The 16,955-nt window shown below is 44.8% G+C and overlaps 2 protein-coding genes across 2 annotated transcripts in view; both read left to right on the top strand.

The window, feature by feature from the left end:
• il6r (interleukin 6 receptor) overlaps positions 1-2,709 on the top strand; it is a 30,091-nt gene extending 27,382 nt beyond the window's left edge. Inside the window, exons 8-10 of the mRNA XM_056287039.1 lie at positions 44-104; positions 1,464-1,566; positions 2,143-2,709. Of these exons, the coding sequence (XP_056143014.1) occupies positions 44-104; positions 1,464-1,566; positions 2,143-2,416 (438 nt within the window). The 3' untranslated portion in view covers positions 2,417-2,709. The remainder of the gene's footprint in view (positions 1-43; positions 105-1,463; positions 1,567-2,142) is intronic.
• A 958-nt stretch (positions 2,710-3,667) lies between these two features.
• Positions 3,668-11,938, top strand: LOC130118164 (RIIa domain-containing protein 1). The gene is made up of 4 exons (XM_056286543.1): positions 3,668-3,891; positions 8,068-8,144; positions 9,923-9,969; positions 11,303-11,938. Exons 1-4 carry the CDS (start codon positions 3,808-3,810, stop codon positions 11,371-11,373), a joined length of 279 nt encoding a protein of 92 aa, XP_056142518.1. The 5' UTR covers positions 3,668-3,807; the 3' UTR covers positions 11,374-11,938.
• Positions 11,939-16,955: the final 5,017 nt, after the last annotated feature.

Raw genomic sequence — 16,955 nt, 5'->3', positions numbered from 1 at the left:
GCGCCATCATTTCTCTCGCGTTCACCGCATTCTTTTCTTTCAGCCAGTGTATCCGTTCTACGATGACACGGAAGGCTCTGGAGCCGATGATGTCACATATGCTGGTGAGATACATGTGGAATGTTGAAAGTATATTACAGGCGTTTTTGAACTATACACTGTGTGTGTGTGTGTGTGTGTGTGTGTGAGAGAGAGAGACAGACAGACAGACAGACAGACAGACAGACAGACAGACAGACAAACAGAGAGAGAGCGACAGAGAGAGACAGACAGAGGGACAGACAGACAGAGAGGGAGACAGACAGACAGACAGAGAGGGACACACAGAGTAAACAAGAAGAACAGAAGGGACAGGTAAACGCCCATCTCTACCCCGTCCTCATTTTGGGAGTAACTTTCAGGTGGGGATTGGGTGGTGGTAGTGTGACTCACAGCACGAATCACGCCACCACCCTCATGTATGCAGCTTATGTATTTCTGGTAACAGGGTTTACAGTGGAGAGTGAAACTGAGTCGGCTGGGTCAAGTCAGGGTCGTATGCCACAGAGAGCTCTCCCATCCTCATTAAGCCGCTTCAGAAAGTCGTTAACAGTTGGGGTGATTATTCACGACTGGCTCCAAAAAAATTCCCCAGTGTAAGTCAGTTAGGGAATTCCCAATTTATACCTACAAATACTAGAAAGTCAGTATTATTATTATTTTTATTTTTTTTACAAGTAGTTGGACTCTCAATCGCTAGTTAAGAGTCTGGCACACAGTGTGAAGGTGGTGACTTTAGTTAATTATTGTTCCACTAAAAATAAATTAAGGATAATAAATAAAAAGGCATTTTGGGGGCGTGTCTGCCTTGATTGACAGGTCTGTCCTGCAAAAAGCGCCAGAGGTGCTTCTACACCCTGGAAAGCAGCATCCACACACCACAAACCTTTTCTTTTTTTGTCTTCTGAAGTTGGACAGAGGAGTTTCAGGGTGTATAGTTTAGGTTTTCTTTTTCTTTTTCTGTTACGCTGATAAGAAATGTCCACATTTTTCACTTACACGAGATGCAAAGAATAGCTGTGGAATGCCATCGTGTCGACAAGATTTTTCAGCCACTAGTTAGCGATTAGTAAATGTTCACAGAAAATGGAGGAAAACTCCATTAGGCCATTTAATGTCAAGACTGTAACCGCTGAAAAAAGGTAGTTTAGGGTTTCACGTCCCCTCTCCTCCTCCGGGTGTGAACAGGAAGCTGAAGTAACCGAGGCTCAAAAACGACACACGCCACAGGAAACTGTCTCAACACACCTATCCCACATGCATGCACACAGACTCACCCACACACACACACACACACACACACACGTGTCGTATTTCACCAGTCCAGGTCCACCATGACTTCTCAAAATGAAATGTCTACTCTTCCCCCATCCTCTTCCTCATCCCCCTTCTTGCTCTCCGTTCCCTCTCTGACTTTACCCCAGTCTTTGAAGAGGAAGATGGAGCGGGGGAGGTGTGGCAAAATGCTCTGTGGATCTCTGCATTGTGTGGTCTCCTGTCGGTCATCCTGGCTGCCTACGTATTCAGGTAACTGCCTCTGTGTTCCCCGTTGCAACAACGGACCCAAAATCTTCGCGTCTTAAGCAAATTACTTGCTGCAAAATGTTGTCCTGGTCAACCCAGATAACAAAATTGCTGTGGCCCAGACCCGTCCCACACCCGACATTTCATCCGGCCCACATACCGCGTGGAATGATGGCACTTGGGCGGTCCGCTCCTGTTTGCCAGATCTGGGCCAGAACCAAGCCATAGCAATGCTGCATGTGCCACATATTTGCCAAAGGTGGCCCATATTTGTTTTGTGATATTTGGGCCATATTCACCATTTACCACACGAGCCACTTCAGGGTCACATCCAGATTACATGTTGCCAAGAGCACCGCATCTTTGCCAAAATAGGCCCACATTTGATTTGGCATATTTGGGCCATATTTGCTATTATACATGTGGGCCACTTCAGGCTCACATCCATTTTGTCAGGGCCAGAAGAAGGCCATCAGTGCTGCATCATTGCCTGAAGTGGCCCACATCCGGATGCTATCTGGGAAACATCCCAACCCTCTCTCATATGAAGTTCTCTCTCTCTCTCTCTCTCTGTTTCAGACATAAGAAGAAGTTTGTCTCTAAACTACAAAAAGTAAGTGTGTTCACCAAATGCAGAGTCTCCTCACCGGTCCCAGAACCAGCTCCAACACCTCAAGAAGGACAGGCCTTGGTGACATTTACCCATCCACGTTACAAAGAGCCTTTACCAAATGAAGTGGAAGAAAATGGAGAAGAGGGGAGGTCGGAGGGGGTGAATGAGACCATGCAATTCAACAATGAAAGCTACTTCCTGGTCCAGACAACCTACTGTGAAGAAGAGAACAGCTGTTAGGTTACGCCCCAATATCCTGTTCCTAAACGAGCCGGCCAGGTCATGTGAAACAACCCTTAGTCACCAGCATGGTTCATTTTGTGTTTTGGTGCTACTGCAGCCAGCACAAGGAAACGAATGAATTCTCTCCATTTCTGTCGTTAAAAAAATACACAACCATAGACTCACACACATATACCAGAAATACCTCATTAAATTTATTGGGGGGGTTTTTCCCAGTTATTTGAGAATGGAAAAATATTTATAAGCTACTTTCTGCCGTTAAAACAGTCCATAGCTGAACAGTGTTGATAAATTACATGTACATTTTTTGATGTAATGTCTGTAATGTTTGTTGTTTTTGTATATAATTGTTGGGATTGATTAAATAGTCATTACACATCTCCTGCCTCCAAAGCATCCTGGTATTTCAGTGCAAGGTTTGGGATGATAGGAACGATAACATGAACCGTGGTCATGTCTACTATGCGTGTGAACCAACCAGAACCAAGATGGGATCTATATTTGGGCCTAATCTGGGGCACTTTTGGTACTTACAGTGCAGTTACGGCACTGGCAACTCTTCTATGGGCCAGATGTGGCCCAAATGTCATAAGCTGGGCCTGACTTGGGTTACGGCAAGCGTTGTGTGGGCCCGACATGGCCCAAATGTAATGAACCGGGCTTGACTTGGATTACAGCACATAGTATGTGGTTCAGATGTGGGCCGTGTAACGTGGACCTGCGGCTGAGTTGAGGCAGCTGCACTCGCCCTGAGTCGACGCCGTTATTCGAGGCCAAGTGTGGGCTGTAAGATAACTGCAGATGTGGGCCATATTTGGGCCAAAGTTTCTTTGCTGTCTGGGCAGGAAGTGGTTTCCGTTACCTTGTCACCACCAGTCCTGCCTGCCCTTGATGCCCCCACCTGTTTCTTCTCCTTACTGTAACCACTTCAGGGGCGATTCGCTGAGGTCCATCTTGTCTCAGATTTCAGAGGTAGTTAAACTTAATCTTTGCTGAAACGTCCAATCAGTCCGCTGCTTCCTGTCACAGCTTTGTTTGTATAACCCGATATCACAAATCACACATTGGCCTTTATAGCAAGACGACATCCTGTCCTTGGACCCTCACGTCGGTTTTGAAATCCGCATTCCTCCCAGATGCCATCTGCAGCCGGCGCAGGGCTGCGCCTCCCGATTCTGCCGTTTACCGCCACCATGCGGACAATGCTGTAACTGCGGGAGGATGTTGCCATGGAACCGGCGTCAACAACAGGTGAGCGCTTTAAAGCCGGTAGCGCTGATCTGGTGGACTGAACGGTATAATTCTCGGTCTGCCAAATACGCAGCATTACATTTTGTAAAATAAAAGACCGTATAAGACGTTAAATTCGTGGCGTTACCAGCTAAGTGATGGCTGGGGAAGGAGGAGGGTCGGAACAACTGGACCCGGGCGCGCTGAGCGCCGAGCAGCGGGAGAAACTACGACAGTTCAAGGTAACGACGGATTTTACCCTGGTTAGCATTAGCACCGTTAGCTAACTTGGGGGTGGGGGGGGGGGACAAACATAAAATAACAAACATATAAACGACCGCGCCGAGCCGGGGGGGGGGGGGATCGCCATTGTTCCGACGGCCCATTATTCCGACACCCCAACAGTCCCGGAAAATGTTCCGTTGGGCCGGAACGCCGTTTGCCCGCCATCCCGAAAACAAAAGCCCCGCTTCGAAGGCCCGCAAGCGGCCCACCGGAACCTTCCTTTCTCCGTCTTTTTCTTACATTTGTGCCCCGTAAATGGGACATAAAATGAAGGATTAATCTCTCATCCGAACACCTCGGTCAGAGTTTGTCGAGGGGTTAATGAGGTGAATACTCTGAATTCGTCTGTGAACGTCAAAGGCCCGGGATGGGTTCAAAGGGCACACCTGTAGCGTTTAAGCTAGCCCACGTGTTCTATAAGGCAGTGTTTCTCAACCGGGGGTCCGCGGACCCCTAGTGGTCCGTGGTGTAATTGCAAGGGGTCCGTGAAAATAAAACATCTTTAAAAAAAAGATCCTATGACATTGATAGAAATAGGATTATTTTACTCAAATGTGACTGAGACCTTTATCTGCCTAAACTATAAAGGGTAACAGGACTTTTTTCTCTAATTACATCTGTTTCACAAGTGTAATTTATTGTATTTTAATGAGAGATCTCGCTCCCGTTTGCACTGTTAAAAGTTACTGCATAAAGATTCTGTTGTTACATATATCTGAAAGTTACTGAATACATATTCTGTTTTGTTACATATATCTGAAAGTTACTGCATAAGAATTCTGTTTTGTTAACTATATCTAAGTTACAACTGAAAGCTCTTATTTTTGCCCCAAAGAGTGAATAAATGCTATAATGCAATTTAAAATGCAGTTTCTACTGTTTCTATCAAATTGCAACCCCCCTCCCCCAAGATCAGGTGAAGGGGTCCTCAGGGTAGATCAAAAATACGCAGGGGGTCCAGGACCCCAAAAAGGTTTAGAACCACTGCTATAAGGTGTGCGGACAAATGCTCAAAAGACAAATGCTCACAATACTAATAGAAAAAGAGACAAATGCTCACAAACTGTTTTACAATCTTTATTTTTCAAAAAGTCAACTGAACATTCTGTTGCATGTCACATAAGACATATCACATAGGCCTGAGCATGTGAGAGGGATCACATCTCCCTGACAAACGAAATGGTGATCTTACAGATAATCATGGTAATGAGACTATCAATTACTGTTTGGTAATACATAATCTTAATTAACCTTTATTCATGGAAAAATATTCCATTGAACAGTCTGTTGCATGTCACAAGAAATATCACATAGGTCTAAGCAAGTAATAGGGATCACAGTGACCTGATTAAGAGATTTTAAAGCAGTGTCTATAGAGTCTTTTGCCAACCAATTTCTTATATAGACGATTTGTGAGCATTTGTTTCTTTTTCTTTTAGTGTTGTGAGCATTTGTCTTGTGAGCATTGGTCTTGTGAGCATTTGTCATGGAATCGTTTTATAACCCCATGTGTGTAACTTTATGAAATATGTCATCTTTTACTGATTGAAAATACATAATTTGACCAAATATCAACGAAAGTGAAGGAATACAGACTCCATCCTTACACCACAGCTTGTTTTTACATTCTGGCCACAGTTCATTGAAATATAAGAAACAAACGAGAAAACGGCAGCTCTGCGTTATGAGAAACACTTGCGCTGTTTTATCTTTTACAGCTTAATTCATCTCACGGCTTGGGCTGCAACTGTTTTTTACAACTTTTCAAACAGGATTCATCCAAGTTTTCAACGTCACTAAAAAGTACAGGCCAAGCCTATTGCTAGTGTGCACAGCCTGTCTTCTCTTTTAAAATGCTCCTGTGAGGAAACACAAGGGGTTGAATGGCCTGTAGCTGGTTCAAAAAGTGTCAATGAACATTGGCAAACATTTTAAAAGCAACGTCATCTCTTGAGAGTGGCACAGTGATTAGCGCGGTCGCCTCACAGCAAGAAGGTCCTGGGTTCGAGGCCCGGGGTAGTCCAACCTTAGGAGTCGTTCTGTGTGGAGTTTGCATGTTCTCCCCGTGTCTGCGTGGGTTTCCTCTGGGGGCTCTGGTCTCCTCTCACAGTCCAAAGACACTACTAAATTGTCCCTAGGTATGTGTGTGTGTGTGTGTGTGTGTGGGTCCTGTGATGGCCTGGCAGCCTGTCCAGGGTGTCTCCCCGCCTGCCGCCCAATGACTGCTGGGATAGGCTCCAGCATCCCCGTGACCCTGAGAGCAGGATAAGCGGTTCAGATAATGGATGGATGGATGGATATTATTTATATAGTACAAGGGCCTTAATTGGGTCGCTTTCCCCTGTATATTTGTAGCATGTCAGTATTACAATATATATATATATATATTTATTTTTTTGGATAGTTAAGTATTTTTTTGGAAATATATTTTATTGATTTTCAAAAGTTTTATCCCACAAGTATTACAAAACATGTATAATGTCAAATCAGCTACTCATCCCCAGATACAAAGTATTATTCATCACATGTATTAACAAATTGAAAACCCCATTCCCATCACTACCAACCCAACCACCCACCCACTCATAGGATCACAGGTTACAGAATACATTTAGGTAAAGAAGGGAAAACATAAGATAATCAAATAACTGTATTAATTATTCAAACAAAAGGAAGAAAAGATGAAGGGGGGAAAGGAAAAAAACAAAAACAAACATGGAAAACAAAACAAAACAACAAAAAAATGGGAGTTGGGGATGCCGATTTCTTTAATAGGACATTTAAGGCTTCTGCCCTACTCTTTCAAGGGGTTCCTGTAGAGAGCCATAGAAACCCAGAAAGGGCCTCCATATCTTAGCAAAGGTTCCAGATGACCCTTTTAGTGTGTATTTAATTTTCTCTAAATTTAAGAAATGCATAACATCTTTGACCCAGTGAGAAAAGGATGGAGGAGTGTGTTGTTTCCATTTTAAGAGGATCAAACGTCTCGTAAGCAATGTGGTGAAAGCTACGATCACATGGGCTTTATTTGGTAAGAGATTGCCAGATTGCTGTGATGCTAAACCAAAGAGAGCACAGATTGGGTCAGGGTCAAATTGGATTTCAAACATCTCACTAAAGGCTTTGAAAATTCTCATCCAAAAGGTGGAGAGATTCGGACACAGCCAAAACATGTGGATTAAATCTGTCGGCTGGCCTCTACATCGAGGGCATAAAGGCTCAATGTTTGGATAAATCTTTGCCAATCTAGCATTAGTAAAATGTACTCTGTGTACAACTTTTGTTTGTATTAAGCCATGTTTAGCAGACAGAGACGATGTGTGTATCAAATCTAAAATAGAGTCCCATTGGTCATCTCTTAAAGCTATTCCAAGATCAGAGTTCCAGGCCAGTTTTAAATTTCCATGGAATGTGGATTGATGTTGTTAGTGAACTCATAAATCTGGGATGTCAACCCTCTATGGTCTGAATTCAAGTCCAGGATATGGTCGACGTGTGATTTTATGGGTTTGTTTGGAAATGAGTTGTATGTCTTTTGTACAAAACTCCTGATCTGTAAATAACGAAAGAAGTGGTTCTTAGGTAAGTCATAGACTTTGGATAATTGAGGAAAAGACGCAAATATGTCTTCTAGTATGTTTAGATTATGGATTGATCTAATCCCTTTGTTAAACCATAAAGTAAATGCAGGGTCTGTACAGGAGGGAATGAACATGTGATTTGACTTAATGGGGCAGAGCATTGAAGTTCCTTGCAGCCCAAAATGCCTTCTAAACATATTACAATATATTTTGAATAGAAACACCATATTAGTAGTATAGTATTTCAATATAACTTTTATTTTTGTGCAACAGTATTATCATATTAGCCTAATTTCTCAGTATTATTATAACTTATGAATTAAAATGTAATTATAGCTAAATATTATTCATTATCATGATATATTTGCAAAATTTGTTAGTATAGTTTGTTTCAAATTGGCTACTAGCTCTACGTATGAATTTCTCATTGAACAAATAAAGTGATTCTATTCTATTCTACCTAGCGTGTTGTGTTGGGATTTCATTGGTTGTATGTGCATTTGTCAAGGTAAATGCTAAGAAAGCAGAATCTGTGCTGTGCTTGAATTTCAGATCAAAACGAGAATCGAGAATGAAAAGTATTTGAGGTCACATCCAGAAGTGGAGGTGCTGCTAAGTGAATTCCTCAGGTTTGCTCCCTCTCTTCTGCTCTGCCAGTAGCTTTAGCAAGGTTCCAAACACATCCAAATACACAACAAGCCTTGCGTACAGACTGTACGCTCACAACCTTCAGTCTGACCACGGTCAGTCAGTCTGAAGCATAGCCAAAGCCCGGAACAAAAGGGAAATTGGCCTAACATTATGCCATCAGGAGACAAACTTCCATCCCAACGTCCTGATTTGAATATCAAAGCTCAAACAAATTCCACAGGTCCACAAGTCAGCCCTCTTCACATCACTGTTAATGAAGCAGCAATGAGATTATCAACAGACAAACCAGAAACAAAAGTCATGGTTCTTTCATTTCTTAGGAAGTTTTTATATTTGCCTGGTTCATGATAGGTCATTAATAGACAATATTTATGTTTTTAGGTGTCTAAAAAGAAACAAATAAGACGAGTCAGCAGAATCATAAACCGGTTTCCATTCACGCATGCCCTTTTCTGTTTTGCATTCAGCCTCCATCCTTACCACAAAGTCAGTGCAACACCTGTATTAAACATTGTTGTTCACACATGATGCTGTGTGTAATAGTCTGGCTTTACTGACACATAATATGATAAGTAGGTGTCAGGAGTTGCTGAATGGTACCAACTGAGACAAGGTAAAAAAGACTTGGCTTGCAGTAACAGTCCTCAGCAAAGTATGAAACTTGTTGTCTGTGCCTTAGCAACAGACGATAGCTACTAAGGACCTTCGACCATGGCAGATATCATCTTAAGGCCACGTTACTATTTGAGTTAGTTTGTTTTGCTTGCTCCCGTGGTTTTGTTGGCTTCATCAGAACGCCAGCGTGCACTGGGGCGGTTTGCAGCTGAGTGTGAAATGGCCAGGATGAGAGTCAGCACCTCCAAGTCTGAGACCATGGTTCTCTACCGGAAAATGGTGGATTGTTCCCTCCGGGTTGAGGATGAGTTGTTGCCTCAAGTGAAGGAGTTCAAGTATCTCGGGGTCTTGTTCACGAGTGAGGGTAGGATGGAGCGGGAGATTGACAGGCGGATTGGTGCAGCATCAGCAGTAATGCGGACGTTGTACCGGACCGTTGTGGTGAAGAGGGAGCTGAGTCAGAAGGCAAAACTCTCAATTTACCAGTCAATCTTCATCCCAACCCTCACCTATGGTCATGAGCTTTGGGTAGTGACCGAAAGCGTGAGATCGCGGATACAAGCGGCTGAAATGAGTTTCCTCTGTAGGTTGTCTGGGCTCAGCCTTAGAGATAGGGTGAGGAGCTCGGACATCCGGAGGGAGCTCGGAGTAGAGCCGCTGCTCCTTCACGTCAAAAGGAGCCAGTTGAGGTGGTTCGGGCATCTGATCAGGATGCCTCCTGGGCGCCTTCCTATGGAGGTTTTCCGTGCACGGCCAACTGGGAGGAGACCCTGGGGTAGACCCAGAACTTGCTGAAGGGACTACATGTCCAATCTGACTTGGAAACACCTTGGGATGGGGAGCTGGAGAGTGTTACTGGGGAGAGGGACATCTGGAGTGCCCTACTTAGCTCGTTGCCACCGCGACCCGACCCCGGAGAAGCGGCTGAAGTTGAATGAATGAATGTTTTGCTTGCCTCGATTTGTTGTGATTACTCACACTGCTGAACGAGAAGACAGGATTCAAATAGAACTACACATAGTACCTTTAAGTTCATTGAGAAATCATCACCTTTCCTACTGAATTTTAGCTTTCAAACACTGGCATTATACCACTGTCCATTCCAGCACATCTCCTCTAACTTTATGTCATCTTCTCACAGAGATGTGTGTCTTAAGAGGCCTGCTGACATTCGGGAGTTTGCAGCAGGTGAGCTGTACACACACACACACACACACACACACACACACACACACACACACACACACACACACACACACACACACACACACACACACACACACACGTCCGTGTATCATGTTAGCTGTTGTATTTATGTGTCTCACCATCCAGTTGTTTTCATTCACTACATCACTAGTCTCTTTAACACACATGTACACAAACTTGTACATGTATCAACCCAGTACTACTACTACTACTACTACTTTTGGCTGCTCCCGTTAGGGGTCGCCACAGTGGATCATCCGATTCCATCTCTTCCTGTCCTCTGCATATTGGTTTTCTGTAACTTTCTCTGTATGTGCCTTCCCCAAAAGGAGGCATCACACCTCCAGCTACCTCAAAATGATGCTGCAAGGCTACTGGAGAGTGTAAAGAAATGTTTGCCCTCATTAAAATGGCTGCTTGCAAATTTTAGATATGGTATATTTTTACTGGTCACTTTTAAAGCTCACCTAGTTCTCGCTCCAGAATGCACAACAGACTCAGTGGAGCCCGACATCTGGAGAGTTCCTTCCTTCTGTCTCCAGGTTCAGATTCATGACAAGCGGTGACTGGGCCATCTTTTTAAAAAAAAATCCCTAAAAAACGTTGTATAAACTGCGATTTTTGTCATCTTATGTAATCGTTTTGTGTTCTTACTCCTTGTCGTCTGTTTAGGCCACTTGTCCTTATTCTCGTCCTACATCCATTTATTACACCCTCTTTGTTGTTTTGTCCACGTGGGCCTACTTCATTCGTTTGTTTTGTGACAGTTGTTTTGAAAAGGGGCGGCACGGTGGCGCAATGGTTAGCCTAGCCTCACAGCAAGAAGGTCCTGGGTTCGAGCCCCAGGGTAGTCCAACCTTGGGGGTCGTCCCGGGTTGTCCTCTGTGTGGAGTTTGCATGTTCTCCCTGTGTCTGCGTGGGTTTCCTCCGGGTGCTCCTGTTTCCTCCCACAGTCCAAAGACATGTAGGTCAGGTGGATCGGCCGTACTATATTGTCCCTAGGTGTGTATGTGTGTGTGTGTGTGTGTGTGGGCCCTGTGATGGTCTGGCGGCCTGTCCAGGGTGTGTCCCCGCCTGCTGCCCAATGACTGCTGGGATAGGCTCCAGCATCCCCGTGACCCTGAGAGCAGGATAAGCGGTTTGGATAATGGATGGATGGATGGATGGATAGATGGATGGATGGATGGATGGATGGATGGATGGATGGATGGATGGATGGATGTTTTGAAAAGTACTCCATAAATACCTTTTTTTTTTTACATTTCTGTTATCATTACTGCTTTTCCAATTATTGTTGTTATTGTTACTATTTCAGGTCACTTCACCAACCCTGATCTCCCTGTGCTTATTGGTGCCAAAATGCAGGAAAACAGGGATAAGGACTGAAACAGAAAACACCGTTCCGGTGCTGCAAGCCTTTGTGTTGTGCATCTTTTCTACAGAGCGTTACATTGTGGTACAGTTTGTGGTTTAAGGTGGAATGATGACGTCACCATGTGCAAGTTGTGTGTCCCAGGTTTCTCTTGCTCCGTAGGTAGCATTTTGCCGTCGCTGGGACCGGCGAGCCCGTGACAGTCTGCTCACTGGGGACGCATCCAGGCCAGCTAGCTAAACAAGCCACATAGCAAGACATAAACTTGTCCCTGTTGCTAATGAGTCATCAAGGTGTGTTAATTAAAGAAGGACATCCCGTGAGTATATTACAAGGCAGGTGGCGTTTTATTTGTTAGCCAGCTTCTTCCGTGGAATAAGAGAGACTGGGCTTGTGTACCGTATGGTTGTTATCAGGTGATACAGTGACGGAAATCTATTGATCATTTACTTTTTTCTGTGTGTAAATATGTCCCACCCGTCCATTTGATTGTTGTCTTCTTTTTTTAACGTAGATATACTGTCTTAAATGGCAACCTCAAAATCTCTGTTACTTTTGGATAATAAAGCAACAATCACCTGCTTATGGCTTTTTGTGGTTAAGACTCGTTTTTGTCTCCCCCCCCCTTTCCTCCCCAATTGTATCCAGCCAGGGCGGCACGGTGGCGCAGTGGTTAGCAAAGTCGCTTCACAGCAAGAAGGTCCTGGGTTCGAGTCCCAGGGTAGTCCAACCTTGGGGGTCATCCCAGGTCATGCTCTGTGTGGAGTTTGCATGTTCTCCCCGTGTCTGCGTGGGTTTCCTGCGGGTGCTCCGGTTTCCTCCCACAGTCCAAAGACATGCAGGTCAGGTGAATCGGCCATACTAAATTGTCCCTAGGTGTGTGTGTGTGTGTGTGTTGGCCTGGCGGCCTGTCCAGGGTGTCTCCCCGCCTGCCGCCCAATGACTGCTGGGATAGGCTCCAGCATCGCCACAACCCTGAGAGCAGGATAAGAGGTTTGGATAATGGATGGATGGAAAGATGTATCCGGCCAATTACCCCACTCTTCCGAGCCGCCCCGGTTGCTGCTCTGCCCCCTCTGCTGATCCGGGGAGGGCTGCAGACTACCACATGCCTCCTCCCATACATGTGGAGTCGCCCGCCGCTTCTTTTCACCTGACAGTGAGGAGTTTCACCAGGGAGACATAGCGCTATTCCCCCCAGTTCCCCCTCCTCCCCGAACAGGTGCCCCGACTGAACAGAGGAGGCGCTAGTGCAGCGACCAGGACACACACCCACATCCGGCTTCCTACCCACAGACATGGCCAATTGTGTCTGTAGGGACGACCAACTAAGCTGGAGGTAACACGGGGATTCGAACCACCGATCCCCGTGTTGGTAGGCAGCGGAATAGACCGCTATGCCACGTGGACGCCCCTTGTTTCCTTTTTGTGTTAAGTCCTTTAGTCTGCATTTCATACCAGATTTTGATTTCTGGTGTCCATATAAATGGCAGGAAGAGCGTGTGAAGCCTCGGGTCAGCTGTGTTGTGTTCCAGCTGCTGGACGCGAGGCCGTCATCGTTGACTTATATAGGTCATAAAAGGGAGTGGATGTGGAGGAGCAGGCCAGGCCATTTTCATCCAATTTTTGCTCACAAGTGAGGAATAAACTATTAAATGAAGTTAATCGGAAAAATGTTTGACTTTACTCGCAGATGTGAGTCATGCAGCGTCTCTTAGGCGTGGATCCATTAACCGGTGTTTGTTCTGCGGTCACTGTTCACCGTCTGATGTCCTACTGTCAACATCACATTCAAGCACAATTACCGAAGGTCAAACACTCAGACAACACACAAGCGACCGAGCCATTCTTGCTGTCTCTCCCTCTTTCTCAGTCTCTTTCATAGTCTCTCACACACACACACACACACACACACACTTTCTCAGTTACACACACACACACACACACACACACACACACACACACACACACACACACACACACACACACACACTTTCTCAGTCTCTTCCATAGTCGCGCACACACACACTTTCTCAGTCTCTTTCATAGTCACACACAGACACATACACACACGCACACACCTGCGTTGACATCAGCCACCTGTTGGGACTGATATGGGGACTGGTTACATCCCAGTTTGCAGTTGGCGTGCGAGAGGACAAGAGGCTCAACACACAGTTTCCCTCCGTGTTGTGCACACCTTTTACCAGAAGCGTTGTCGCTACATCTGAGAAGAAAGTCTGTATTGTGAGTATGTTTTTTTATTGACAGAGCACATCATTTATACCTTGACTTCACGAGCTGTTGTTACTGAAGCCCTGTGGCTTCATCGTCTGACATATAGAACAGCTACAATGTTGCACATTTATTATATGCATGTTGTTCATTTGCAAAAGAAGTCAAATTCCCCACCTCATTCATTTTAGATGACACGACAATAGAAATTAAATAAGCTGAATAGTGATTATACTGTGTAGGGGGACTCTGCCATTGAGGACTGGTTTATGAACTTGTTCTTTTCTGTGTCATAGCACTTTATTAACTATCATAGTGAGTAAATTAGGCAGCTTGTCCAAGGGCACATTGAAATGAGAATTCAAATCAGTTTGAGGCAAACAAGCTGAAGGCAAACTACACAGAGATGCAAATGCTTAAGAGGGAAGTTTGGAGAAAAGCTGCAGTGATTTTGAAGAGGTTTCTGTGGGAGTAACAAATTAGCGAGGGATACCGCAGGGCTGTTCGTTGCCGTGCATGTTTTTCCCCCACCTACAGCCCTGCAAACTCCCCACAGGGCCCTCCCATAGGGTCGGCTGGGTAGCTAGGTGTAGCTAGGCTTGAAAGAACAAAACGTCTCAAAGGGGGAAGTTGGTCTGAATGCTAACACGAAACTGGTCCACAAGAGAGACCGACACTATATCAACCAGAACCACAGCAACAACAAAACTCTAACATCCTACAAAAACAGCCCATGTTGATGCACGCACGCACGCACGCGCGCGCACACATACATTTCACAGTCACCTTCACGTAATGAGACAAGCCTCACAGGAAGTGAAAGTCTGTCAACACTATTTGTGCTGTGTTGTCTTGCTGGTGAACACTTGGTCATTTCAACATATTTCCCTCCTAAACAGAACAAAACAGGCCTTTTCCACCATGGCTGCTAAAGGGGAGGCGGTTGTCCTCTTACTCCTCATAGTCCATGCAGCCTCAGGTAAGATGCCACGTCACCTGACACCATCTTTCCTCCAGCAACCTGGTAAACCTTAGCAACATTCCCTCTTTTTTGGGGGGGGGGGTTCCTCCCTTTTATTTTTATCCTCAATTGTATCCGGCCAATTACCCCACTCTTCCGAGCCATCCTGGTGGCTGCTCCAACCCCAGACTACCACTTGCCTCCTCCGATACATGTGGAGTCGCCAGCCGCTTCTTTTCACCTGACAGTGAGGAGTTTCGCCAGGGGGACGTAGCGCGTCGAAGGATCACACTATTCCCCCCAGTTCCCCCTCCCCCCCGAACAGGCGCCCTTACCGACCAGACACATACACATATCTGGTGATGCCCAACCAAGCCGGAGGTAACGCGGGGATTCAAACCGGCGATCCCCATGTTGGTAGGCAATGGAATAGACTGCCACGCTACCCGGACGCCCTCGTTCCCTCTTTAAACCTGAATATACAGTGAAATGTCCCTTTAGTTGTGACATGTCTTCCTGTGGTGTGTATGTGTGTGGGGGGGCAGTGTGAAAATATTTTGTGTGTTTATTGGCGTTATTTCATTATATTGATGTTGCTCATTATTATGTCTTCCTCAGCCATGTCCCCGGTTAAGACACCTGGAAATAAACCCGACCTGCCAACGTCCCCAGCTCACTTCAAGAGCCTGGTGAAAAAACTGGTGAGATACAACAAATCACATCAACTTTTTTTTTTTAAAGAAGCAGATTACATCTCATTTGGGAGTACTAATAATTATAACAATAATCTTCATGATGATCATTATTATAATCACAAAAAAAGCATAATTACCCCACAAAATTTGTGGGGCTGTTGCACAACATTTGTGGGACAATTATGTCTCAAAACAAGGTTTATGTCACCATCGGACTGTTACTTACAGCCTGTTACAGCAGCACGTTGTTCCCACACCTTTCACTCTGGACTTGTATGAAATATTAAAATGCATCTTGAATTTCCATTTCTACCATGCTGAGATTTTCCCAGAGGTAGATTTCAGTGCTGCCGAAGCAGAGGATATGCAGTTTCAACGTCTTGTTGTGTTTTTTCAGACCAGAAAAAGAGCAACAAGCAGGGGCCTTTCTTTGCCTGAGGTTAACCCCACCCATTGTTTTTTAAAATGTTCTGATACTGGCTGTTTTTTCCCCCCACAGATGATGAAATGTCTGCAAATGGGTGAGACAACACATGATGTGGTTTCTTGTGGGTGTGTGTGTGTGTGTGTGTGTGTGAGAGAGAGAGACAGAGACAGAGAGACAGACAGACAGAGACAGATAGAGACAGAAAGAAACAGGGTGAGAGAGATACAGAGAGACAGAGAGAGACAGAGAAATGGAAAGTGAGAAAAATGGACATAAATTTGACCCAAGCAGTTACCGAGGCATATGTGTCAGCAGCAACCTGGGGAAGTTATTCTGTAACATCCTAAACGGTTGACTGCAAGACTTCCTCAGTGAACATAATGTCCTGAGCAAGAGTCAAATAGGTGTCACATCACAACATTGAACGACAGACCATATCTATACCCTCCACACCTTCATTAATAAACATGTCCACCAAAACAAGGACAAAAATTTCTCTTGCTTTGTAGATTTCAAAAAAGCATTTGACTCAATTTGGCATAACGGTCTGTCTCTGAAATTAATTGAAAAAGGTTTGTGTGTGTGGGGGGGTATATGACACAATTAAAACAATGTATACAAATAATAAATGTGCTGTGAAAATTGCCAATATGGAAACAGACCCCCCCCCCCAAAGTAGGGGTGTGAAACTGGGCTGCAGTCTTAGCCCCACCCTGTTTCACATTTATATTGATGAACTGGCAAAATCTCTAGAACAATCAGATATCCCTGGTCTCACCCTCCCTGGCAAAGAAATTAAATGCCTACTTTTTGCAGATGATCTAATATTATTAGCTCCATCTAAGGAGGCATTACAACAGCAACTGGATCATCTGCAAAACTTCTGCCAGACCTGGGCTCTGACTGTTAATCTGAAAAAGACTAGAATTATGGTCTCCCAGAAACAACCTAGAAAAGACCAGGGAACCCCAAATAGGTTCAAAATAGGCTCAAAATAGTCAAATCCAGAATTGAACCAATGTTACTATATGGTAGTGAAGTGTGGGGTCCTCTTGTAAATCAAAACTTTGAAAAATGGGACAAAAACCCAATCAAAAACCTGCACACTGAGATTTGCAAGAGCATTCTCAGAGTACACAGGAACACACCTAACAATGGATGCCGAACAGAACTGGGCCAGTTTCCCCTGTTAATAACAATTCAAAAAAAGAGCAATCACATTCTACCAACACCTAAAAGCAAGTGACCCCAGCTCCTACCATCACAAAGCTCTCCATC

The sequence above is a fragment of the Lampris incognitus genome, chromosome 9 (genome assembly GCF_029633865.1).
Source record: "Lampris incognitus isolate fLamInc1 chromosome 9, fLamInc1.hap2, whole genome shotgun sequence".
NCBI lineage: Eukaryota > Metazoa > Chordata > Actinopteri > Lampriformes > Lampridae > Lampris > Lampris incognitus.
Note: the sequence above shows the minus strand (reverse complement) of the source record. Positions and strands in the feature narration are given on the sequence as shown.

Coding starts and splice junctions, on each gene's coding strand:
- LOC130118164 (XM_056286543.1), top strand. CDS start 3,808: ATGGCTGGGGAAGGAGGAGGGTCGGAACAACTGGACCCGGGCGCGCTG. Junction 8,145..9,922: donor CTGCTAAGTGAATTCCTCAG/GTTTGCTCCCTC, acceptor ATCTTCTCACAG/AGATGTGTGTCTTAAGAGGC. Junction 9,970..11,302: donor CATTCGGGAGTTTGCAGCAG/GTGAGCTGTACA, acceptor TTACTATTTCAG/GTCACTTCACCAACCCTGAT.